The sequence below is a fragment of the Bos taurus genome, chromosome 5, assembly GCF_002263795.3.
Source record: "Bos taurus isolate L1 Dominette 01449 registration number 42190680 breed Hereford chromosome 5, ARS-UCD2.0, whole genome shotgun sequence".
Taxonomy (NCBI): domain Eukaryota; kingdom Metazoa; phylum Chordata; class Mammalia; order Artiodactyla; family Bovidae; genus Bos; species Bos taurus.
In genome coordinates this window covers 57867009-57892246 of record NC_037332.1, presented here as the reverse complement: position 1 = coordinate 57892246, position 25238 = coordinate 57867009, and the positions used below count along the sequence as shown (strand labels likewise).

The window sequence follows — 25238 nt, the reverse complement described above, 5'->3', positions numbered from 1 at the left end:
ACACAGCGCAGCCAAAAACAAACAAAACCAAAGAGAGAAAGCACTTAGCACACACAACTCCTTTTTAAGGGAAAAAGAAGAGTGAAAATACTCAGCCTTTATTTAGTATTAATAATGTCCCTAAAACTATGCTAAGAACCTTGGGTTTAATCTTACTTAATTCTCACCATAATTCAATGAGGCACATGATATTAATATTTGCACTTTTTGGATGATGAAATAAAGAAAGCAGAGGGCACTGATCCATTATTTGGCTCATTACCCAGATCATTACCATAATCTGACTGATTCCAATACCCCAGTCCTTCACCATCACCATTTACAAAATGACCCAGGTAACTGAACTCTCCTGATTCAGGAATTACCTTTCCTGAAGTCTCAACCAACCTCCTAGAGAAGAACTGGGAATAGGGGTAGACTCAAGGGCTTGAACAGAATTCAGTCCTATAGTAGCTCATTTCCACAAATCATTTCTGCACATTAATCTTAATAATATAAAAATTTTTGTATGGTTTACTCTTGGGCCAAGGCAAAGACACCTAGTGTCAGTTGAGAAGAGGGGCTTTCCAGGTGGCTCAATGGTAAAGAATCCGCCTGCCAATGCAGGAGCCATGGGAGAGGTTCAATCCCTGGGTTGAGGAGATCCCTTCGGGGAGGAAATGGCAACCCACTCCAGTATTCTTGCCTGACAAATCCCATGGACAGAGGAACCTGGCAGGCTACAATCCATGGGGTCACAAAGAGTCAGACAAGACTTAGCGACTGAGCAAGAATGCACCCACATCAGTTGAAGGGACTCAGGTAAAAGTGATCTCTTTACCCTTGATGCCAAAAATAGCTTCAATAAGTTTCAAGACATTATGGGAGGTAAATAAGACTATATGGAAATAGATGAATGATGTTTCAGTTAAAAGGAAATCAGGTTCGATGCATGATACTGGATGCTTGGGGCTGGTACACTGGGACGACCCAGAGGGATAGTATGGGGAGGGAGGAGGGAGGAGGGTTCAGCATGGGGAACACATGTATACCTGTGGCAGATTCATTTTTATATATGGCAAAACCAATACAATATTGTAAAGTTAAATAAAATAAAATTTTTAAAAAATTAAAAAAATAAAAAGGAAATCAGCCAACTTTTCCATGTATAAAATGCTTAGTCCTTCTTATTGACTTGAAAAATATATATTTAACTCTTCCTGAGTGCCAGATGTGTTGCAAGGCAATCCACTAATAGTGAGCAAAACAAACATGATCTGTGTTCTTGTGTGTCTTGCAGTGGGGTAAGAGAATAAAGAGAAGCTTAAAAGAAAAATACATAACTGCAAATAGCAAAGGTGTGACATAAGATAAACAGTGATGTTCTGAAAACCCCAAGTTCACAGGTTTGTTTAGGGAGCATAGGACCTCCTCTCTAAAGCTGGACGAACTAAAAAAGGGCACGCTAAATGGGACCTACCGAATGAGAGAAAGAGTAGAAAGACTGAGGTTGGAGAGAGATAAGGGAGCCAGGTCACCTGGGATTTTTCAGGCCAAAGTGAGAATTTCGCTTTAGTTTCAAGTTCAGAAGGAAACCACGGAAGGAACTGAAACCAGGAAATAACACAGTTCAATGTATCAGCTTAAAAGAGCATTCTGGTTAATATGTAGAAGATGCCTCGTTTTATTTTTTCTAGTTTTGAAAGTAAAGAGAGTAGAAAAGCAATCTTTTTTTCTTTGCAATTGTTAAATGAGCATGTTTGGCTGTGGAATTCAGAAAAGACAGAGAGTTATAGAAAAAGCTTTGGGAACATCCCACCTTTCATTATAGTCAACTCTGTTTACATTCCACTGAAAGAAGATACACAGTATTTATGATCAGAAGGATTATCGACATTCATTCTGAAGTCTTGTATAGAATAATAATAACATAATCATATATGATATTCATTATTTTCAGGTAATTTTCTAAGTTGTTTAAACATATTGACTCATTTATTCCTTTAACAACACTATTCAATAAATTCAGTTATTCTCCATGGAATAATTCTTCCATATAAAGAAAATGATACACAGAGATTAATAGTTTGCCTAAAGTCTTGTGCTAAATAATGATAATTTGAGCCCAGAAAATCAGGCTCCAGAGTCCATGCCCCAAGCCAATGTGTTGTGCTGCCTCTCTGGGGTCTTTATATGATTCATGATAAATAATGCTTTTGCCTTTATTTTTTCCTTTTCTACATGACTGATGTCATCTGAAAGAGGTTCGTTCTCTAGACGGCTGTAATCTGGGAGTCCTTGTATCACAGACTTATAAGTATAATGATAAGAATGTTTAATACCAGCTTTTGGCCACACTATTGTATCAATCTTGGACGAGCATGAGTCACCAATGCAATCACATTATCAAATAAAATTATATTGTCTTGCCTAGCATTCTTACTCTACTCGCATTTCTAAGCCATTTAAACCCTACTCATATCCAATATCTACCTTATTTTAACCAACAGAAGGTGCAGAAGTCAGACATCAGTGATGAAAAATCACACTGTGTTAACAACATTCATCCTGGTGCGACTGACAGATGACCCAAATTTACAGATTTTGCTTTTTATCTTTTTGTTCATCATCTATCTGCTGAGTGTCATTGGGAACCTGACAATCATCACCCTCACCTTTATAGATTCTCGCCTTAAAATACCTATGTATTTCTTTCTTCGGAATTTCTTCATTCTAGAAGTCTCTTTTACCACTGTCTGTATTCCCAGATACCTCTATACCCTTGCCTCTGGGGACAATGCAGTTACCTATAATCTTTGTGCCACTCAATTATTTTTTCTTATTGTCCTGGGTTTTTCCTCCTGACGGCCATGTCCTATGACCACTATGTGGCCATCTGCAAATCCCTGCATTACACGACCATCATGAACAATATGGTCTGCATCAAGTTCCTCATTGGCTGTTACATGATTGCTCTAATCATCATCATCCCACCATTTGGCATGGGCTTTGAGCTTGAGTTTTGTGACTCTAATATCACTTTGGCTGTGATGCTGCTCACATCCTGAAGGTTACTTGCTCAGACACAGAGTTCCTAGAGTGATTCTTCTTGGTCCTGACTGTGTTGAGACTCATTTTCACCTTGGTGCGTGTAATCATGTCCTATACATACATCATCAGGACCATTGTCAGATTCCCTTCTGCCCAGCAAAATAAAACGTCTTTTTCTACATGTTCTTCCCATATAATTGTGGTTTCTATCACTTATGGAAGCTGCATTTTCATCTACATCAAACCACATGCAAAAAAAGCGGTTGCTATAAACAAGGTGGTGTCAGTGCTAACAACTTCAATTGCCCCCGTAATGAATCCTTTCATTTATACTCTGAGGAACAAGCAAGTGGTACAAGCTCTCAAAGATATGATCAAAAGGGTTGCATCTATTTCAAAGAACTAAGATTAGTGAGCTTAAAAGATCAAAGTGTAAAACAACTTCCTATAATTTTAACAGTTTTATTGAGATGTAATTTAACTATTATAAAATTCACAAGTTTTCATTGTACCATTGAATACACTCAAGTAAATTAATAGAGCTGTCCAATCGCCACTATAATCCATTCTAGAACATTTCCATCACCCCAAATATTTTTCTGATGACCATCGGCAGTCAGTCACCACTTTCATCCCCTCACCTCCAGTACGAACACTGATCTCTTTTCCTCCTCTATAAATTTGCTTTTTCTGGACATTTCATACAAATGGAAACATATATGTATTTGTGTCTAACTTCTTTTATTTGGCATAAAGTTTTTGAGGTTCATTCATGTTGTAGCAGTTATTAGAAGCTTACTCCATTTTATAGCAAATAGTATTCCATCACATGGATATATTACATTCATTTTTTCCTTCACCAGTTGAACATTTGGGTTGTTTCCATGTCATTGTGAGACATACGTTTTCATTCTCTGTAACTAAAATGGAGTTGTTGAGTTGTATGGTACCTATAGAGCTGTTTTCTAAATCTGTAACATGTTAGTCCCACCAGCAATGTGTAAAGGGTCCAGTTTCATGACATATTCACCAACACTTGAATTGTGACTCTTTTTTTATTATGGCTATTCTCATGAGTATGTGATGGCACCTGATTATGGGTTTAATTGGTATTTCCCTAATGATGAATGATATTGAGCATCTTTTCCTGTGTTTATCATATGTTTGTATGTCTTCTTTGGTGAAATTTCTATTCAAATAATTAGCCCATTTTTAATTGGGTTGCTTGTCTTTTATTTTTTTTAATTTTTGATTGCACTACATGGCATTCATGGTTCTTAGTTCCCTCACCAGATATTGAACCCATGCCCCCTGCATGAGAAACGTGAAGTTTTAGCCACTGGACTGATAAGCAAGTTCCAGGTTGCTTGTCTTCTTACTGAGCTGCAAGAACTCTTTGTATATTTTGATCCAAGTCCTTTATTAAATATTTGATATTTGAAAATCAAATATTTTCTCCCAATTTGTGGTATGTGAATAAATCTGTGAAGTAATATTCATTTAAAGTCATTCTTTTCAGCATTGCTTGTAATAGCAAAAGGCATTAAGTGCAATGTTTTTCAATAGAAGACTGATCAATTCAACAGAAGTTCCATTCTGTAGAATACCTTACATCTATTTAAAAAATTAAGTTAGCTTTTTGTGTATTGACATAGAAAATTTTCCATTATGCTATATATTTAAAGTAAGAAAGATGCAAAATAGTGCATACATCCTTTCTGTTTAGAAAAAGATGAAAACTTATCATCTAATTTTACATATGCCTAAAAATTCATTAAAACAATGGAAAAATAGTGAAAATATATGGATAGGTAACCAAGCATATAAGGATAAGGTGATGAAAATGAGCTTTAACTGAATATCTTTTTATACATTCTGCTGTTACAAAGCTTTAAAAACTCATATAATGAATATGAGTATTCATCATGGAAATATATAAAAGTATATATACAAATACAACTTATACAATATATTCTATCAAAAATGAACTTACATATACTATATAAAATACATTTATATTTCATTAATATTAAAATCTTATATTTATTAAAATCTTATATTTACATTTTATTCACATCTGTATTTAATTCATATTCATCATTCATGCAAGTTCATTCATAATTCATACAATTTAAAATATAAGCTTATATTGAATGTATCTATCATAAAACTGAATACCAATATGACACTTTTAGGCATGTATCATTCTCTGAAAGTGTTAATTTCAGGCATTTTTTAAAGAAATATTTCTGTTTATTTGAAATTTAAATGTCACTGGAGATTCTGTATCAGCAGCCAGATTTGAGGTGTATTTTTAAACTTAAATGCACATATTTGGAAAAGATGACCAAAGTTAAACTTTCAACTTTAATGGAATTTTTTAAAACTCTAAGTAAATATATTAAAATATAACGATAAGATATAAAGACAGGATCAGAAATTAATGAAGTGAAAAACAAAGATACAGCATGAGGGAAATTAATAAAGTGCTCTCCCAAAAAATAGAACTAATAAGGTTTTCATGTTCTGGTAAAATTGATAAACAAATAATAAGGAGGATATAGATAATATTAAAAATGGAAAGACTTTGATAGCTACAACTTAGATAGCAAACATAAAAATGCCATAAAAATATTATATCAGTAAATGTAAATCTTAGTAAAATGAACTACCTCTTTTTAAAATGACCTGAAAAAATAAAAAGCCTAAATGGTACTATAAAGTTTAAGGAAATTAATCAATAGTTTTGGTTTTTCCAGTTGTCATGTATGGATATGAGAGTTGGACCATAAAGAAGGCTGAGCACCAAAGAACAGGTGCTTTTGAACTATGATGTTGGAGAAGATTCTTGAGAGTCCCTTGGACTGCAAGGAGATCCAACCAGTCAACCCTAAAGGAAATCAATCCTGAATATTCATTGGAAGGACTGAGGCTGATGCTGAAGCTCCAATATTTTGGCCACCTGATGCAAAGAACTGACTCACTGGAAAAGACCCTGATGTTGGGCAAGATTGAAGGCAGGAGGAGAAGGGGATGACAGAGGATGAGATGGTTCGATGGCATCACCAACTCAATGGACATGAGTTTGAGCATGCTCTGGGAGTTGGTGATGGATAGGGAAGCCTGGTGTGCTGCAGTCCATGGGGTCCCAAAGAGTCAGACACAACTGAGAGACTGAACTGACTGAATTTGGTGGTTGTTCAGTTGCTAAGTTGTGTCCAAGTCTTTTTGACCCTATGGATGGCAGGATGACAGGCTCCCCTGTCCACCATCTCCCAGAGCTTGTTCAAATTCATGTCCATTGGGTCTAATTTACTAGATATTTTTAAAATTGATAAAATTCAAAATTCATTCTTGATAATTCTTAGTGAGTTATGAATGGAAGTGAATTGTGGAGTGTCCAAGTAGACCTGAAATCGTTAGTTTTGCTCTTTCCTACCCATGTTACTTACAAAAAAATAAAACCATCTGATAGTGAGGTATATTGTTTTACTTTAGAATTATGAGTGTGCAATCTCCTAAGTACTTATAATAACAAGTCGTGTAATTGGGCAAAACACACATGAGATGAATGGGTGCCCAAAATCAAAGGAACAGCTAATTCTCCCACAATAGACGGTGTGGTTTCACCAAGAGCAGCAACTTTGCATTCCTGAAAGCTTCTTCCCTGAACTCAGCAGAATTCCTTAAACAATGAAAAAAATGGTGAAAAGAAACCACACTTATGATTCATCAACAACAAACACTTACTGTTTTGCACCTGACCTATTTCTAATTCTATTGTTGCATCTTCCTTTCTCCAAGGACACAGTCCCAATTGAGAACAGTATTTTTTCCACCCAAAGTTAATTACACTATAGGTTAATTAGTGACTTTTGAACCTATGATCCCAAGGCATTGTATTGTTTCAGATGATCCCTGCTAACCTGTTGGGGACCAGATATAACTTATACCATTCTTGTTAATATGTAATTTGCAGAGAGTGCTCTCTTTCTGTGCAGAGGTCAAGATATCAGTTTGCCCAAACCAAAAAGAGCTTCTCACCAACGACAAGAGTCTTTAATTCTTTTAACTATACAGAACATATGAGCATTCTTCCTAGAATTAAGTCAGAAAATATCTTTCATTTTGTATCCTTATAAGACTATAGAAGATAAAAGGACATCTGAGAAAAAAATCCCTGGGAAACTGTGGGCAATGGGACCCTAAGAGATCTCTGCTCACTCACACACTTGCCAGTGAGTGCAAGTGTGTGAGTGCGTGAAACATATTGTAGGACACACCATCAGCTAACAAAGTCTTCTCAGCTCTGAGTCACCCTAAGGATCTTTGTGGTTAAATTGCACAGAAGCCATGAGCAGCTATCTGAAAGGTGAGTATGATTTACTTGGTTCAAAGTTACAAGACAGAAAGCTTTGACCTAGGTGTTTCAAAACCCAGGTCCAGAAGAATTAAGAACAGTGTTTCACAATAGAAATCAATAGTTATATCCAATGTTATTCTATTCTCTGACAAGTGACATTTGAATTCTGATAAGACTTTATAAAGGTGTCCTCTGGAAAATTTTGAAGGCTAGGACAGTAAATTTTTAGGGGAAGAATATAGTCTCCCATGTGTGAAACCCTAAGACTTCCTTTTCTCTTAATCCAGCAAAAATGTCTCCCTAATGTATCTATTTTGCTCAAAAGCTTGAATATCTACCATTAGAGATAATTCCCTGTATTTAATGAGAAGTACCACAAAATATACTTGACAGGGTAAAACATTGTGTTATTAATAAGTGTGTGTTAGTCACTCAGTCGTGTCTGACTCTTTGTGACCCCCTGGACTGTACAGCCTGCCAAGCTCCTCTGTCCATGGAATTCTCCAGGAAAAAATTCTGGAGTAGGTTGCAATTTCCTCCTCCAGTTCAGTTCAGTTCAGTTCAGTCCAGTTCAGTCACTCAGTCATGTCCGACTCTTTGTGACCCCATGAATCACAGCATGCCAGGCCTCCCTGTCCATCACCAGCTTCCGGAGTTCACCCAAACTCATGTGCATCTAGTCAGTGATGCCATCCAGCCATCTCATCCTCTGTCTTCCCCTTCTCCTCCTGCCCCCAATCCCTCCCAGCATCAGAGTCTTTTTCCAATGAGTCAACTCTTCGCATGAGGTGGCCAAAGTATTGGAGTTTCAGCCTCAGCATCAGTCCTTCCAATGAACACCCAGGACTGGTCTCCTTTAGGATGGACTGGTTGGATCTCCATGCAGTCCAAGAGACTCTCAAGAGTCTTCTTCAGCACCACAGTTCAAAAGCATCAATTCTTCGGCGCTCAGCTTTCTTCACAGTCCACCTCTCACACCCATACATGAGCACTGGAAAAACCATAGCCTTGACTAGATGGACATTTGTTGGAAAAGTAATATCTCTGCTTTTTAATATGCTATCTAGATTGGTCATAACTTTACTTCCAAGTAGTAAGCAAGCGTCTTTTAACATCATGGCTGCAATCATCATCTGCACAGTGGCTATAAATAAGATGCCACAATACATCAATGAACTTTTGTATGTTATTCTGCGTGAGTTTACCCAATATGTTTCAGGTGAGACTAAAGTAATAACAGATATTTGCAAGGAGCGAAGTTAGAATATTGTGAGTTCACAAGGATTATCCCAGGTTGACGAGAGCTTGGTGGACACCACATGTGAGCACTGGGAATCTAGATCAAAAGACAAGAAAAGATAACAGGAATGCTACTCAACTTTCACATCTGGTCGGGTGTGGTCACTCCCTGAGTGGTTCCACAGTACCTGAGAAAGAAGCAGTTAACTGGCCAACCATTTATTACACACCCAAATCAGACCGTTGTCCAGCAATGCAAGACAGTGGACTCTGAAGTGAGATCTGAGCACATATTGGAAATGGACACTGCACCCCCAGTGGGAAGGGAAAAGCCACATTTCCCTAGTCTCAGGGGAAACTCGCCTGAATATCATTATGGGAAATGGGTGGAAACATCCAAGAGAAAACATTCATGTTCTAAACTAATTGAGCTCTCCTGGGAAGATCTTGTTCCACCCCAGTGATGAGAGAAACCAGAGGCCCTAGAGACAGTGACTGCAAATGGGAAACATTCTGTTTGCTACAAATGTGCACATTAGTTGCTCACTCCATCTGACTCTTAGCAACCCCATGGACTGTGTAGCCCACCAGGCTCCTCTGTCCATGGGATTTCCAAGGCAAGAATACTGGAGTGGGTTGCCATTTCCTTTTCCAGGGTATCTTCTTGACCCAGGGATCTTCCTGACCCAGGAATCGAACCAGCATCTCCTGCATGGCAAGCAAATTCTTTTACTGTACAAGCCACCAGGAAACCCTACAAATGTAATGAATTATTACTGTTGAAGACCAACTATCATTCTACTATAACCCATAACTCAGAAATAAATACACCCTGGTCATTGATTTATTTCATTCCCTGAAAGTTACTTGACAGCATCACAGAGAAGATGTTGGCCGTTTTCTGTTTCTCAAAAGATAAAGAGGAGAAATAAATCAGTCAAATAAACAGTTGAGAAGGCAGTGTTTTATAGTGGTTATGAGCTGGGTCATATAGACAGACAGTTAATATTCCTGCTTTACCGTATCCTAAGTCATTGACCTTGGGCACAATTCTAAATATTTCTGGACCATGATTTCCTCAATTGTAAAATGAGGATTAAATTACAAGCAGCCTCGGAGAGCTGCTTTGAAAATTAAATGATGTACTCTAAATGTTTAACATAATTATTGACATTTAGTACCTGCCTTATAAATATTACCTTCCTTGAAGAAGTTTGTGAATTAAATTGAATACAATGAAAAGGGAATTCTCTACACTGGTATCTCCATTAAAAGCCAATTCTTATCCCAGCAATTTCCTCATGACAAGTTTATTCTTCAATTAAAAACATAAATATGCCTGAAGTGAGTAACATAAATATGGTTACCAGTTTATAAAACCCTAGGTGAATTTATTTCCTCCTACAGCACTGATGGTAAGTGTTCCCTGAAGTAATATAGAGACTGAGGAATCGGCTAGAATGGACTGAGTACCCTTGGAAGATTAAAACACACACACATTAGAAGTGGCAAACTTCCTAAGGGGTGAGTGGAAATCAGGGAAACCAAAAAAAAAAAAACTGAAATTCTCTCATAAATTTAGCACAGTGCAAAAAAAGCATAGAAATAAGATTTAGAAAACTGAGATTCTTCCTTAGATTTTGCTCCTAGTGAGCCTGGTGACTGCTAACCCTCTGATTTCTATCTTTACAATTAGGCTAAAATAATTATTAAGGTGATTTGTATCTCAATTTATGTAGCTCTCTTAAGTCCTTGACCATTTCATTTACTGTAACCTGGCATCCATTTGACTAAGGTTTTGTTTTGTTGTTGTTGTTGTTTTCTCTCTCTCTCTCTTGTTCCTTTGCAATAGTTCAAAGAGAAAGAGATAAGGCAACATGTAGAGGCCATAAAGAGATTTCTTATAAATGAGTTGGAGGAATTTCTGGGGAGTTCTCAAGTACAATGAAATGAAACAAGAGGACCCTAGGACAAGGAGAGAATATGAAAGCTGCAGTTACTGAGAGGAAGTGAATATCCCAAGGAACAATGTTTGAATTAAGAGACTTGGGCAAGAAATCACATTAGAAAGTATTAACAGTATAGATCATGAATGTTTGAGATTCAGAGAGAATAAGTCACATGTTACATTGTATATAGTTGAATTACTTCCATGTAAACAGACTTATCAGTGAATATTACATTCGTGGAACTTAAGAGGACCTTATAATTTTGTATTTAATCTCAAAGATAATAGCAAACTTAAAATATGTATACAGAATACAGTAAGAGCTGAGAGGTAAATCTAGGGATAAGGTGGGGAAAAGTATGAGACGGTATGTGAACACAGGGAGAGGCAGTAGGTCCTGGAAGAAGAAATAGAGTGAATAGAATGTATTTGATATCTGTTCTATGCCAGGCAGGATGCTAAGAGCCTGGAAGAATTCATGTATTTAATCTTTATACTAACCCTTGAAAAACATACAATTATTATTTGCATGACACAGACCAGGAAACAGAGCCCATTACTGAACTTTCCAAAGTTTCATGACCATGTGTGAACCCAAGCATCAAGCCCTGGTATCTATTTTATTCCAGAACTTCCAGTCTTAACCCCTACCTCTTTTTTTTTTTTTTTTAAAGTTTCTTTGGGTCTTCATTGCTGTGGGTGGGCTTTCTCTAGTTGCACTGAGCAGAGGTGATTCTCTCGTTGTGGTGTGTGGGTTTCTCATTGTAGTGGCTTCTCTTGGTTGTGGAACATGGGCTTTAGAGCCTATGGGCGTCAGCAATTGTGCCTTGTGGGCTCTAGAGTACAGGCTCAGTAGTTGTGGTGCATGGGCTCAGTTGCCCTGCAGCGTGTGGGATCTTAGTTCCTGAACCAGGGTTCGAACCCATATCCCCATATCCCAATGTCTTGGCCACCAGGGAAGTCCCATATCCTCCTGCTGGACTACCAGGGAAGTCCCATCCCTACATCTTATAATTAACCCAGATGGGCTCTCTCAGAGGAGACCTAGGACTGGGTGACAATTCTCCTCGGCCAAGTTCCTTCTGAGAAAATGAGGCAAAGAGATGAACAAAGTGAAAACCTTGCCACCAAGCCACCTCCTTCCCTCAACAATCCTTCCTTCAAGACACCACCGTTAACCCCAAGTAGCTTTAAAAGATTAATTCTTATTAGATCTTAGGTACAGATAATGTAGTTTAGTGTAATCATGGGAGATGATGACTAAAATATATCATTTATCTTTATGATTTCTAGAATTGCCTCAATACACTGAGATCCTTAAGTTAAGACTAAAGCTAAAAGATAAATGAATGATGTAACTTTTCAGTTACACTTTAAATGAAACTAGTCAATCAATCATCGAGGACAAAATGCCCGGCCTCATTCACTCAGTAAACTTGTATTGCATATCTGCTACGTGCCAGGAAAAAAAATCTAGCCCTGGGTTTACAGTGGTTTACAAAATAAATCCATCTGTGTTCTCACGGAACTTGTTATCAAGTAGAGTAAAAAGTAAATGGATAATAAAAGAAATAAACAGAGAAAGTGCTCACGACATTGGAGGCAGAAAAAATACATATAGGATCCTGAGAGATGCAACTTTGAGGGGATTATGTTTAAGCTGGCACCTGAAAAATAAGATCCAGTCACACGAGAATGCAAACAGAGCATTTCTAGAAGAGAGAAAATGGCAAAAGGTCGGAAATGAAAAATAATTTGGCATCTTCAAGGAACAGAAGACCCAAACAGCTAAGCTAGACAAAAATTAGGAGCATTGCACACCAATGAGATCATGAAGTATCTTATAAACCAGAGTAAGGAGTCTGACTTTTATTCCAAGGGTTCTGGAACTCCAGTGAGTGATTGTAAACAGAGAAATGGATCTTATGTAAGGTTTTGAAAATTACTCTGATTCTATCTTTCGAATAGACTTATGAGCATACATCCGTGTGGTTTAAAAGGGAAGAGAGCAGAGAGATGTGAGGCACTTTAGAGGAGAATGTGGATTATCATCACAAGCCAGGAAGGAGAGGCAGAGAGAAGAAAAAATTTAATTTCACAACCTTAACTGTAGTCACCCCTGTATCCCACATAGAACCAAGATGACAGCACAGCTTGAGGTTTTATTGTCAGGAAATTACAAACCATGTGTATTTTTATGACAGTGTTTTTCTGTTCATTAACACTGATAATAAAGCCTAGCTTCCTTTCCATTAAGTTGTTAACCAAATAATTCCTTTACTATTGAATTAATACTACATTGATATAGTAATAAGAATCTTTAGTAGAGCCTTCTGACTAGTATCCAGTACAATGCTCAGCAGTGAGAATCCAGTAGCAATAATGATTAATTAACCCCTGCTCCAATAGCATTCTTTATTAACAGGTAAATAAAATAGCATTCTTGATTCACAGGTAAATAAAATAAAACCTTGGCTTATGTAACTAAGTTAACATTAGCTAGGAATTTCATGTCATCCCTCTGCTAACTCATGTAACAGTCTAGTTCTCTGATCTAATTTCTCTCTTTTTTTTTAACACACAGACACAACCACTGTCAGGAATCAGGGATGAAAAATTACACAGCAATAACAAAGTTCATCCTTGTGGGACTAACCGATGACCCGAATCTAAAGATTCTGCTGTTCATCTTTTTGCTTCTAACCTACCTTTTGAGTGTTGCTGGGAACCTGATCATCATCACTCTCACTCTGGTAGATCCTCACCTCAAAACACCCATGTATTTTTTCCTCCGGAATTTCTCCATCTTGGAAGTGTCATTCACAACCGTCTGCATTCCCAGATTCCTCTACACAATGGCATCTGGGGACAACACTGTTACCTACAATGCATGTGCCACTCAATTATTTTTTGTTGTTATCCTGGCTGTGACTGAGTTTTTTATTCTGACGGCCATGTCCTATGACCGCTACATGGCCATCTGCAAACCCCTGCATTACACGACCATCATGAACAACACGGTCTGCATTAAGTTCCTCATTGGCTGTTACATGATTGCTCTAATCATCGTCCTCCCACCATTTGGCATGGGCTTTGAGCTTGAGTTTTGTGACTCTAATGTCATAGATCACTTTGGCTGTGATGCTGCTCCCATCCTGAAGATTACTTGCTCAGACACAGAGTTCCTAGAGCGATTTGTCTTTGTACTGGCTGTATTGACACTCCTGTTCACCTTGGTGTGTGTAATCATGTCCTATACATACATCATCAGGACCATTCTCAGATTCCCTTCTGTGCAGCAAAGGAAAAGGGCTTTTTCTACATGTTCTTCCCATTTAATTGTGGTTTCCATCACTTATGGAACCTGCATCTTCATCTATATTAAACCACATGCAAAAGAAGGGGTAGCTATTAATAAAGTGGTGTCAGTTCTTACCACCTCTGTTGCCCCAGTAATGAATCCTTTCATTTATACTCTGAGGAACAAACAAGTGGTACAAGCTTTCAAAGACATGATCAAAAGGGTTGCATCCTATTTCAAATGACTAAAATGATTACTGAGTACAAAAGAAAAAATTGTAAAAGTATTCCTTGGTATTCATTTATTTTTCTCTAATGGTATGTTAGCCATGGTTTTATACACCACAACCTCATTCTGTTACACTTAGTACCTACCATTAATACATGTATTGATAATCCTTTTAGCTCAACCTATCTCCAGGAATACATGGGGGAAATTCTCTGTAAATATTTATAACCATATGTCTGTTACTTACAGAACCAAGAAATGTAAGTAATATCAATGTACTATTATATTGGTGCTCAGCTACTCCTCTTTTACTGACTGATATGTCCTAAGCGAGTCCCAGATCTCCCAGGAGCAGCAGTGACAGTGGTTTCACTGGTGTATGAATATGTCTGACCTCATTGTATACATTAAATAATGTGAATTTCTGTGAAAATATGTACTTTGCACATATGTTAAATATGTGAATATCAATTATACCTCAATAAAGCTGTCTTCAAAAGGGAAAATTATTTGTGAAGTCATATGCACAGATTTATTTCCTTCTAGGATACACTTTCTGTCAAGTATGTGCTTGTTTGCCACTTTGATATTGATGACTGTATATCTAAGACAACATATTACGGTAATTAACTACAACACCTTAAGGCTTTTTTCTTAATAGATGATCAGACTCTAATCTTAAAAATGTGAAAAGAAAAATAATAAATCTTCTAGATGAAAACTAGAAGAATATTTCCATGATCTAGGGGTAAAGAATTTTTTTTATATGGGAGTATAGTTGATTAACAATCTTCTGCTAGTTTCAGGTGTACAGAAAAGTGATTCAGTTATACATATGCTGTGGTTGTTGTTTTAGCTGCTTAGTCATGTCCGACTCTAATGGAGGGGGTTGCCATTTCCCTCGCCACCAGTTATACATACACATGTAACTATTTTTTTCTAATCTTTTCTAATTCTTTTCCCATTTAGGTTATTACAGAATATTGAACAGAGTTCCATGTGGCTAAGGATATTTTTTTAAACTAAAAACAGAAAGCATTAACCATTGTTTTAAAAGCCTAAAAAAATAACTTTTTTAAAGTATGGTAAACTGAAATATTTTACAGTAAGGAAAGTTCCATTCATCAAGAAACATTAGAGAATGAAAGGCAGATATATGAGTCTAGAAGAGTATTCAGGTAAATGTGGGAGTATGAATTTTCCCTGGATTTCTTATGGTTCCTGTAAATGTTAATTCTTTTCGTTGGCACTTGGGAATGCTAACTGGCAGTTGGGAATGCCAATTCCCAACTCTTCTCCTGCCTTAAGAATTAGGTCTGCAGCCATTTGGCTAGTTAATTGCTCTGATCTAAAAAGATAATAAAAATTCTATCTCCCCTAGCAAGTCAAATGGTTACAGCCAAATACTGTCTTTAGGTTAAACACCAAGGTTCCAGGAAGACTAGGATTGTTTCCCTAATTATTTTACACATCAAGGAAAAAGGAAACTCAGGAACTTGGCTGCCATCTCTAAATTGTAAAAGCTAAGACCTGCATGGATCTATCTGACTACTGGAGACATTTTATTTACCTATCAAATGGCTAAAGAGAAGACCCTTTCTGGAAGGGAGCGGACAACTGCCTCCTTTTCCTTTGTAAGTGGAGAATTATTTCTCCTCATCTATTGCCTATGGGTTTCCCAGGTGGCGCTAGTGGTAAAGAACCCATCTGCCAATGCCAGAGATATAGGAGAAGCAAGTTTGATCCCTGGGTTGGGAAGATTCCCCAGCAGGAGGGCATGGCAACCCACTCCAGTATTCTTGCCTGGAAAATCCCATGGACAGAGGAGCCTGGCAGGCTACAGTCCATGGGGTCGCACAGAGTCACACACGACTGAAGCGACTTAGCATGCATGCATTGCCTGTGGGTTTAGAATTGCTCACACAGGATATCTGACTTGGCTGTCATCATGTCACCGCAGTGATTAGACTTAGGGTGAGGAGATCTAATATGCTTATTATTTATTTGTGTTAGTCGCTCAGTCACGTCTAACTCTTTGAGACCCCAAGGACTGTAGCCCACCAGGTTCCTCTGTCCTGTGGGCTAATAAAGGTTTACTAATAAAGGTAGAATCAGATGCACTTTCTTAAGATCAGAGGATTACATAGCTACTCACCAAATGTTGAAAATGTTAGTCATTCAGGCATGTCCCAACTCTTTGCGACCCCAGGGACTGTAGCCTGCCAGTCTCCTCTGTCCATGAGATTTCCCAGGCAAGAATACTGGAGTGGGTTGCCCTTCTCCAGGGCATCTCCCCAACCCAGGGATCAAACTGGAGTCTTCTGCATTGCAGGGGGATTCTCTACTGTCTGAAACACTAGGAAAGCCCCATATTTATTTACTGAGAGGTAAATAAGCAGGTCAGGAAGCAACAGTTAGAACTGGACATGGAACAACAGACTGGTTCCAAATAGGAAAAGGAGTACATCAAGGCTGTATGATGTCACCCTGCTTATTTAATTTATAGGCATAACACATCATGAGAAACACTGGGCTGGATGAAGCACAAACTGGAACCAAGATTCCTGGGAGAAATATCAATAACCTCAGATATGCAGATGACACCACCCTTATGGAAGAAAGTGAAGAAGAGCTAAAGAGCCTCTTGATGAAAGTGAAAGAGGAGAGTGAAAAAGTTGGCTTAAAGCTCAACATTCAGAAAACTAATATCATGGCATCTGGTCCCATCACTTCATGGCAAATAGATGGAGAAACAGTGGAAACAGTGGCTGACTTTATTTTTCTGGGCTCCAAAATCACTGGAGATGATGATTGCAGCCATGAAATTAAAAGACGCTTACTCCTTGAAAGGAAAGTTATGACCAACTTAGACAGCATATTCAAAAGCAGAGACATTACTTTGTCAACAAAGATCTGTCTGGTCAAGGCTATGATTTTTCCAATAGTCATGTATGGATGTGAGAGTTGGACTATAAAGAAAGCTGAGTGCTGAAAAATTGATGCTTTTGAACTGTGGTATTGGAGATGACTCTTGAGAGTCCCTTGGACTGCAAGGAGATCCAACCAGTCCATCCTAAAGGAAATCAGTCCTGAATATTCATTGGAAGGACTGATATTGAAGCTGAAACTCCAATACTTTGGCCACCTAATGCGAAGAGCTGACTCATTTGAAAAGACGTTGATGCTAGGAAAGATTGAAGGCAGGAAGAGAAGGGGACAACAGAGGATGAGATGGTTGGATGGCATCATTGGCTCAATGGGCATGAGTTTGAGTAAACTCTGGGAGTTGGTGATGAACAGGGAGGCTTGGCGTGCTGTGGTTCATGGGATCGCAAAGAGTCGGACACGAATGAGTGACTGAACTGAACTGAACTGAACTGACCTGAGAGGTAAATATGAAATCTGCCTCTGATCTAGAATACCTCGGTGTACATTTAAGAATAAAATTAATAGAAATAAATATTTAAAAATCAACAATAAATTAGTATTATATTCCATACTTTAGTTTCAATTTAAAGTTACTGTGTATAACATCAACATACAAAAATCAATTGTATTATCTATATGCCAAAAACAAACCAGTAGAAGATGAAACTAAAATAAGACATCATTTACAAATCAAATAGTGGTGAATGAATATATGCAAGATTTATTGGAGAAAAAGATAACATTCTATTTGCAGACATTTTAAAGATTCAAATAAATGGCTGTACCGTACTTATGGGCTAGAAAACAAAACATCTTAAAGATACCAATTTTCACAAGTTTACTATAGGTATAATGCAATCTCAGTAAGGATTTCATAGATTTTTTTTTGTAATACTTGATAGGCAAAATTTCTGCTGAGTTACAAAGGATAAAAAATAATGACACACTCTAAAAGAAGGATAACAAAATGAAATTATCAGAGATCACTAATTATTCTAAAGTGAAAAAGTGAAAGTTGCTCAGTCATGTCCAACTCTTTGCAATCCAGTCCATGGAACTCTCTAGGCCAGAATACTGGAGTGGGTAGCCTTTCCTTTCTCCAGGGGATCTTCCCAACCCAGGGACTGAACCCAGGTCTCTGGCATTTTGGGCAGATTCCTTACCAGCTGAGCTATCAGGGAAGCCCTAGTTATTTAAAACAGCGTATTATTGTTGTAGGAATAGACAAATAGACCAATGGAAGATAATTGAACTTAGAAATTGACTCATATATATGTGAACCCTTAATTTATGATAAAGTTATCACTAAAATGGAAAAGGACAGTCTTAACAGCAAACAACTCTGGGAATATTTGATGTCTATATGGGAAAAAGTGAAATTGGATATCAATTACAGAAGAAATCAATTCCAAATGAATTATAGACATAAACCTGAAAGTCAAAAAATTAAAGAAGATTATATAGAATATTTTCATGGTAGTGGGTTAGGGAAATTTTTTCTTAACTTAGGTACAACAAAAAATTGATAAATTTGACTGCATTAAAATTAAGAATCTGTTCACAAATGAAAATCAGTAACAGAGTGAAAAATAGTAAGATATCTGCAACTCATATAATCCAAAAAGTATTTATCTTCAAAATATATAAAGAATTCCAACATATCAATAGAGAAAAGACTGATAGCCCAATTAAAAAAAGGTGAGCAAGAGATTGGAAAAAGGACTTCAAAAAAGAGAAATATAAATGGCTAATATTGTTATAGAAAATTCTTCACCTACACTAACAATCATGGGAAAAGCAAATTAAGATCACATGAGTTCTACATCATATAATCAGATAGGTAAACACGGACAATCTGAAGTCCAAGTAAGGAAGCTATGGAGCAGAGAGCAATTGGATATTGTAAACAATTCAACCACTTTGAAATCAATTCAGCATTACTATTAAAGTTGAAATAATACATACCCAATAACCGAGCAATTCCACTTGTGGAATACATGTGTCAGTAGAACTGTGCACTTCATAGTGTTTCCAAAATGAAAAATAAATCCCTGATAACTAAATGAATAAATGGTGGCAAATTCATACAATGGAATGCTGCTGCTGGTAAGTCGCGTCAGTCGTGTCCGACTCTGTGCAACCCCATAGATGGCAGCCCACCAGGCTCTCCCGTCCCTGGGATTCTCCAGGCAAGAACACTGGAGTGGGTTGCCATTTCCTTCTCCAATGCAGGAAAGTGAAAAGTGAAAGTGAAGTCGCTCAGTCATGTCCAACTCTTTGCAACCCCATGCACTGTAGCCCACCAGGATCCCCCATCCATGGGATTTTCCAGGCAAGAGTACTGGAGTGGGGTGCCATTGCCTTCTCCGATACAATGGAATATTATAATGCAAATGAATGAGTTACAGCTATCAGCAGCAACACAAATTAACTATATGCATAAAACTGAACAAAAGAAGTGAGACACGAAGGAATACATACAATGTAATTCCATTTTTATAAAGGTTGAAAACAGGCAACACAAAGCTATATTGTTTAAGGATCCATAAAGTAATAAAATTGTAAATGTAAGAAATTTAATTTGTTGAAATTTTCTCATATATAAATGGAGATACAAATAAATCCAGATTCAAAAGATTTCTGAGATAATTGAAGAAGTTAATTCATGTAACAGACTCACCCCCTACTCAAAAAGAAGTAGAGATCACTTAATAGCACAGTTATTCATAATTTGCTCCTTGGCCTTGCTATTAATGTTTGTGGTGTTAGTATTGCCATTGATTTTTTATCTTTTGAAATCTCTGAGAACACAAACATTTATCCAAAATGAAGTTTCTCACAACATATGTTTTTTTTTTCCTTTTTGAGTATAATCTTTGTACTTCGTTCTTATAATATCTTATAATATCAAAAAGATGAACAAGAAGAAAAAAATGGACAGAAAATAAGATAATATTTTATTATATTTGGGGGCAGGTGGTGGATGAATGACAATCATAATTTGAGACATGGCTTAATTTTTAATGAACTTAGAGGTACTGTACAGGGCCACTCACACTCCTACAAATGAAAGAGCCCCTAATTGTGCTGATTTTAGAAAAATGATTCACAAAGTATTTTCAGAATGTGGGGCTCTTCAATGACCCTCAAATTGTGTCACCAATGTGGTAGCATGTTTCAGTGATAACCGAGTGGTAATTTTTCTAGCCATCTTCAAAGGTCTCACTTCATTACTCTCATCTTCTCTCTCAGATTCTTAGGCTGTAGCTGACTCTCTCACTGTACCTTTTTTTTCTTTTTGGTCTTTTTTTCCCAAATATATTGAAATATAATTGACATGTAATATTGAGACTTTTAAGACATACAATGTGATAATTTGATATTCTCATTGTACTTTTAACATAGTCTCCTTGGCCTTTCTTCTCTCAAATATGTGTCCACAACTTGCTCACAAAGTTGTCAACTATTGATGCTCATTAACACCTCTGAACTTGAGTCCACAGGGCACTTTTAGCTTCTTAGGGAAATTGATCCCCATGTGCATTCTCTAAAAGGAACAGATAAAACCTGGAAGTCCATATCCTGGCTTCTAAGGAGAGCAACATAATTTATTACAAATCAGAAAATTTAGGGTATTTTCAGTCTGATCAGTCCCCCTTTTTAATCCTATCATTACTACTTTTTATAGTTTTTTGGTATGCTATTAGCCCCTGTTAAGTAGAACCCTGTCTCTCAAGAACTGAAGTTTAATCTAATTTGAATTATTTGAAGTAATAGAGAAAATAATTCTCTTCTATTTAGTTAAGCCTTATAAGGTTGAGTACTTCCATGAAAAAGCATGGCAGGATAAGGCAAGACAATACAAATAAATTATGCTAATTTTTTGCTATTTGTAGATTCATATGTGAATCTCACATTTGATTCACCTTTTAGTATCAACCAGGTAAACAGACCACCACAGTCATTCAAATTGTGAACAGTATAAGCCCTTTATGTTTCTAGTTTCCAAAATCACTGATGGAATCATTAGTGGACATAGACCATGAAATTTTACCATTGTGAAATTCTGAAAGAAAATGTAAAGCCACTGTTAAAAATTTCAGGTGAGTACAACCAGGGAAATAAGATCCAGATCTGAGAAAACCAGATTCAGGTTTCACCTTACCTGGTCTCTCAATATTCATGTATGGCCATCATGGGATATCAGTGATGTCTGAAAGTATATGACTTTTCTAACTAACCATACAGGTTGATTAAAGGATCCCTTAAAATGTCCTTTGCCACAAGAATATTTTTAATCAGATAAGGCTACAGGTGCAAAAACATGTAACTATCAAGTTTGCCTTCCTTAGTGACTACCAATATATCTACAAAGAACAATTATAACCAATAATACTGGCATCAATTTCCTCATTTCTGTGCTCTACGAACAGTGAAAACACATATTTTTGAGATTTATAACTAGCCTCTATTCCTAGATACCATTCAGCAGTCTTCAAAACTTTGAGCAAAATCCATTCTGGGAGCTATGTCCTATGACCGCCACAATATCTCTCTCCCCAGTTGTATGCCAAATCAGTGCCCAGCAGACTCTGGCAATGAAGTGTAAGTGAAAAGTGAAAGTGTTAGTCATCAATCGTGTCCAATTCTTTGCAAACGCCATGGACTCTAGCCTGCCAATTTCCTCTGTCCATGGAATTCTCCAGGCAAGAATATTAGAGTGGGTTGCCATTTCCTTCCCCAGGGGATCTTTCTGAATCAGGGATCAAACCAAGTCCCTTGTATTGCAGGCAAATTCTTTACCATCTGAGCCACCAGGGAAGCCCATAAAGCATAAGGCTTAATGCATATCAATACAATTTAGTGATGGCAGAAGCCTGGACATAGGAAAAAACTTATGGTATAAAATGATAGCATTCTGAAACAGTCTCATAATCTTAAAGGCCAAATAGACATTCATCTGAAAAAAGTTCAGGAAGGTAACAAAAACAAACAGCTTTGGATTGGGGGTTTGTAACATTGCCTGTACTGGGAGAATTTCCACAGGTTACTTTAAAGAGGAAACCAGGCAACTAGACTGTGAAGGAGATGAGAGTCAGCTACATATATGATGAAGTATCGGGTAGTGTATGAAGGGGAACACAAAAAGAAGAGAAAAGAAGAACAAAGAGAAAAATTTATACCAAGAACATAGAAGTAAAAAAGACATAGAGAACTAAAATCAGATAAAATTATTTAAATGTAGGAAATTTATGAATATTTTATAAGTAAGGACATGTACAGGCAGAGTCATTCTTGTGTGACATGTCTGTGTTAAGAACCCAGGAATAGGAGAAATGACAAAAGCTTTATTAATTGAACCAATATTTTATGTTTTGCTGTTTTTAACTTCATTATATGAATTCTCTATGCACATCATTCCTGTGTGTATTTTAGATCATTCTTTGTGTTTAATCATTTTTATTCATGTTTTAATGTGAAAATATTGATCCATTAAAATATGCAGTTTCCAAAAAAGAGCTTTATGAATGAAGCCACTTACATAGGAACCCTGGGTCTTCCAATGAGCCATTCCTAGTCCAGTGGGATGCCACTTTGGGCCAATTTGGATGAAGAGTTGATAATATGACCTGATTCTGTTGGTTTCAATTAACTTCATTTTTCCTAGCCTGAGAAACTCCAGTTTTGATCACTGACCTTCCCTTTTCCCTTTAGATCTACTGAAGGTCAGCAATGAAAACCAAACCACATTTACTGAGTTTATTTTGTTGGGCCTCACAAATCAACCTGAACCCAGGTGGTGATATTCACCTCTCTGTTCCTCGCCTACTTGCTAAGTGTCCTAGGAAATCTGACTATCATCATTCTCACTCTGGTAGACCCTTACCTCAAGACTCCCATGTATTTCTTCTTCCAGAATTTCTCCTTCTTAGAAGTTTCCTTCACATCCATGTTTTATTTCCAGGCTTCTGACCAGCTTGACAACAGGAAATAAAGTTGTCAGCTTTCCTGGCTGCCTGACTCAGTATTTTTTTTGCTATACTCCTTGGAGCAACAGAGTTTTACCTCCTGACTTCTATGTCCTATGTCCACTATGTGGCCATCTGCAAACCCCTGCATTACCTGACCATCACGAGCAGCAGAGTCTGCATACAACGTGTTCTGCTCCTGGCTAGGGGCAGCCCTGGCTATCTTGCCACCAATTATCCTGATAAGCCAGATGGATTTTTGTGCCTCCAATGTTCTGAATCAATATTATTGTGACTATAGACCCCTCCTAGAGGTTGCCTGCTCAGACACAAGACTTTTAGAATTAGTAGTCATCTTCTCAGCTGTTTTGACTCTGGTGGCTACTCTTTTGCTGGTGACACTTTGTTTTTTTTTTTTGGTTTTTTTTTTGGTTTTTTTTGAGGGCGGCGCGCTCCCGAGGACCGCCCGCGCCGCGCGTCACCGCACCGCCCCCGCTTTCCGCCCGCGCAGGCGCGCGGCGCGACACTTTGTTGTACATATATTATCAGGACCATTCTGAGGATTACTTCTGCCCAGCAAAGGACAAAGGCTTCTGCCACTTGTTCCTCCCACATGATTGTCATCTCACTCTCTTATGGCAGCTGCATCTTTTTATACATGAACCCATCACCAAAAAAAGGAGGGAATTTCGACAAGGAAATATCTCTGCTCATGACTTCAGTTAGCCCTTTGTTGAACCCCCTTATTTATACCCTAAAGAATCAGCAGGTGAAGCAAGCTTTTAAGAACACCATAAAAAAATTACAAAATTTTAATAATCATAATTTATTATTTTAATTAATAAAATTAACAAATAATTGAGTTAATACATATCTAATAAGTGTTGACTATGTTTCAAAGGATATTCTGGGCACTGAGAATAGAAATACAAGAAACATAGCTCCCAAATTTCTAAGAACCTCCAGGCCAGTATCATAGAGAGATATAAAAACATATAAATTATAATGAAACTAAATAAATGCTATTACAAAGAAATAAATGAGATGTATAAAAAATGATTTGAGACAACTTTGCTCTTGATATCATGATTTCTCACTTTTGAGACATTTGATTTCTCACTTTTGAGACATTTGAGAGGCAAAATGGTGTATAATGGGAACAGTAGGAGGATATTAATTTAGAGTGAATGGTAGGAGCCCAGTAGTGAAGATATTTATTGCACATTTAAGAGTTAACTAAGTATTACTGAGCCAAGAGAAATTATAAGAAAGTAATATATCAATTTTGCTTTATGAGGAATATAATAAAGCAGTGAATAAATTAACTTTTACATACAAGATGAGTGACAAGCAATTACTCAAGAATAGCATTCACAAACAATAGTAAACGTTTCATTATGGTCCATAAAATAGAGAGAAAGGACACAATTACAATCTCAATCCAAGCAATGTAGTGGACAGAAATGAGAAAGTTTTCCAGCATGGAAGACTGCATGGTTGATAAAGCCATAAATCAAATGAAGGATTCAAGAGAAAAACATTTGTCAGCTTAATACTTACAAATTATATTTAATCAAGTTTGTTTTGAAACACAGATGAAAAAATAAATGTATGAGAAGTATTTGTTTATCAGTGTGCCAATGGACTCAGCTTTAGGACATGTGGAATGTAAGATTAATTTAAAGGTAAATTTGAGCAAGCTATCCAAGGAACAAGTGAGGCTTGGACATAAATGTCTGGCTTTTATCTCAGAGTGATTGAAGAGCACAGACTTAGGAAACAGTCTGAAAAATAGTTTCTAATCAAGGATATTCTGAAATAAAGTCTGCCAATAGTAGCCATCAGAGAGATGAAAGAGGAGGAAGAGGAGGGAGACAGTGGAAAAGAAGAAGGGAAGGAGAAAGGAAAAAAGGGAGAAAGGAAATAAAGAGATATAGAAAAGGAAGTAAAACGTCCCCCTGGAAGTCAAAAATTATAGGCTTAAAAATTGTCAGAATTGGAAGCAAAGCAGTTGAATTGGCAGTGTTAAAAAGGTTCACTATACTTTCAAAGCTTTATAAGTCAAGTTCAAAATTATTTCAATCTAGTAATGCCAGACAACTAGAGGTCATGTAGAGAAGGAAAAGACTGTCATACCTAATTTTAAAAGAAATTAAAGTCTTAGACATGCAAGGTAGACACTGAAGGAAATAATGAGAACAAGAAAAATGTTGAATCTACTTGCCTGGCAAG

General features: G+C 37.1%; 1 protein-coding gene, 1 long non-coding RNA gene and 2 pseudogenes across 3 annotated transcripts in view; 3 read left to right on the top strand and 1 right to left on the bottom strand.

Annotated features, from left to right (window-relative positions):
• Positions 1-25238, bottom strand: part of LOC132345396 (uncharacterized) — an 88086-nt gene that overhangs the window by 34893 nt on the left and 27955 nt on the right. The window lies entirely within an intron of this gene.
• On the top strand, positions 2515-3436 carry OR6C295P (olfactory receptor family 6 subfamily C member 295, pseudogene; annotated as a pseudogene).
• On the top strand, positions 13190-14125 carry OR6C38 (olfactory receptor family 6 subfamily C member 38). Its single transcript, NM_001390113.1, has one exon. It carries the CDS (start codon positions 13190-13192, stop codon positions 14123-14125), a length of 936 nt encoding a protein of 311 aa, NP_001377042.1.
• OR6C366P (olfactory receptor family 6 subfamily C member 366, pseudogene) lies at positions 22773-23829 on the top strand (annotated as a pseudogene).

What these genes read in the sequence shown, in the direction of transcription:
- OR6C38 (NM_001390113.1), top strand. Translation starts at nt 13,190, where the DNA reads ATGAAAAATTACACAGCAATAACAAAGTTCATCCTTGTGGGACTAACC.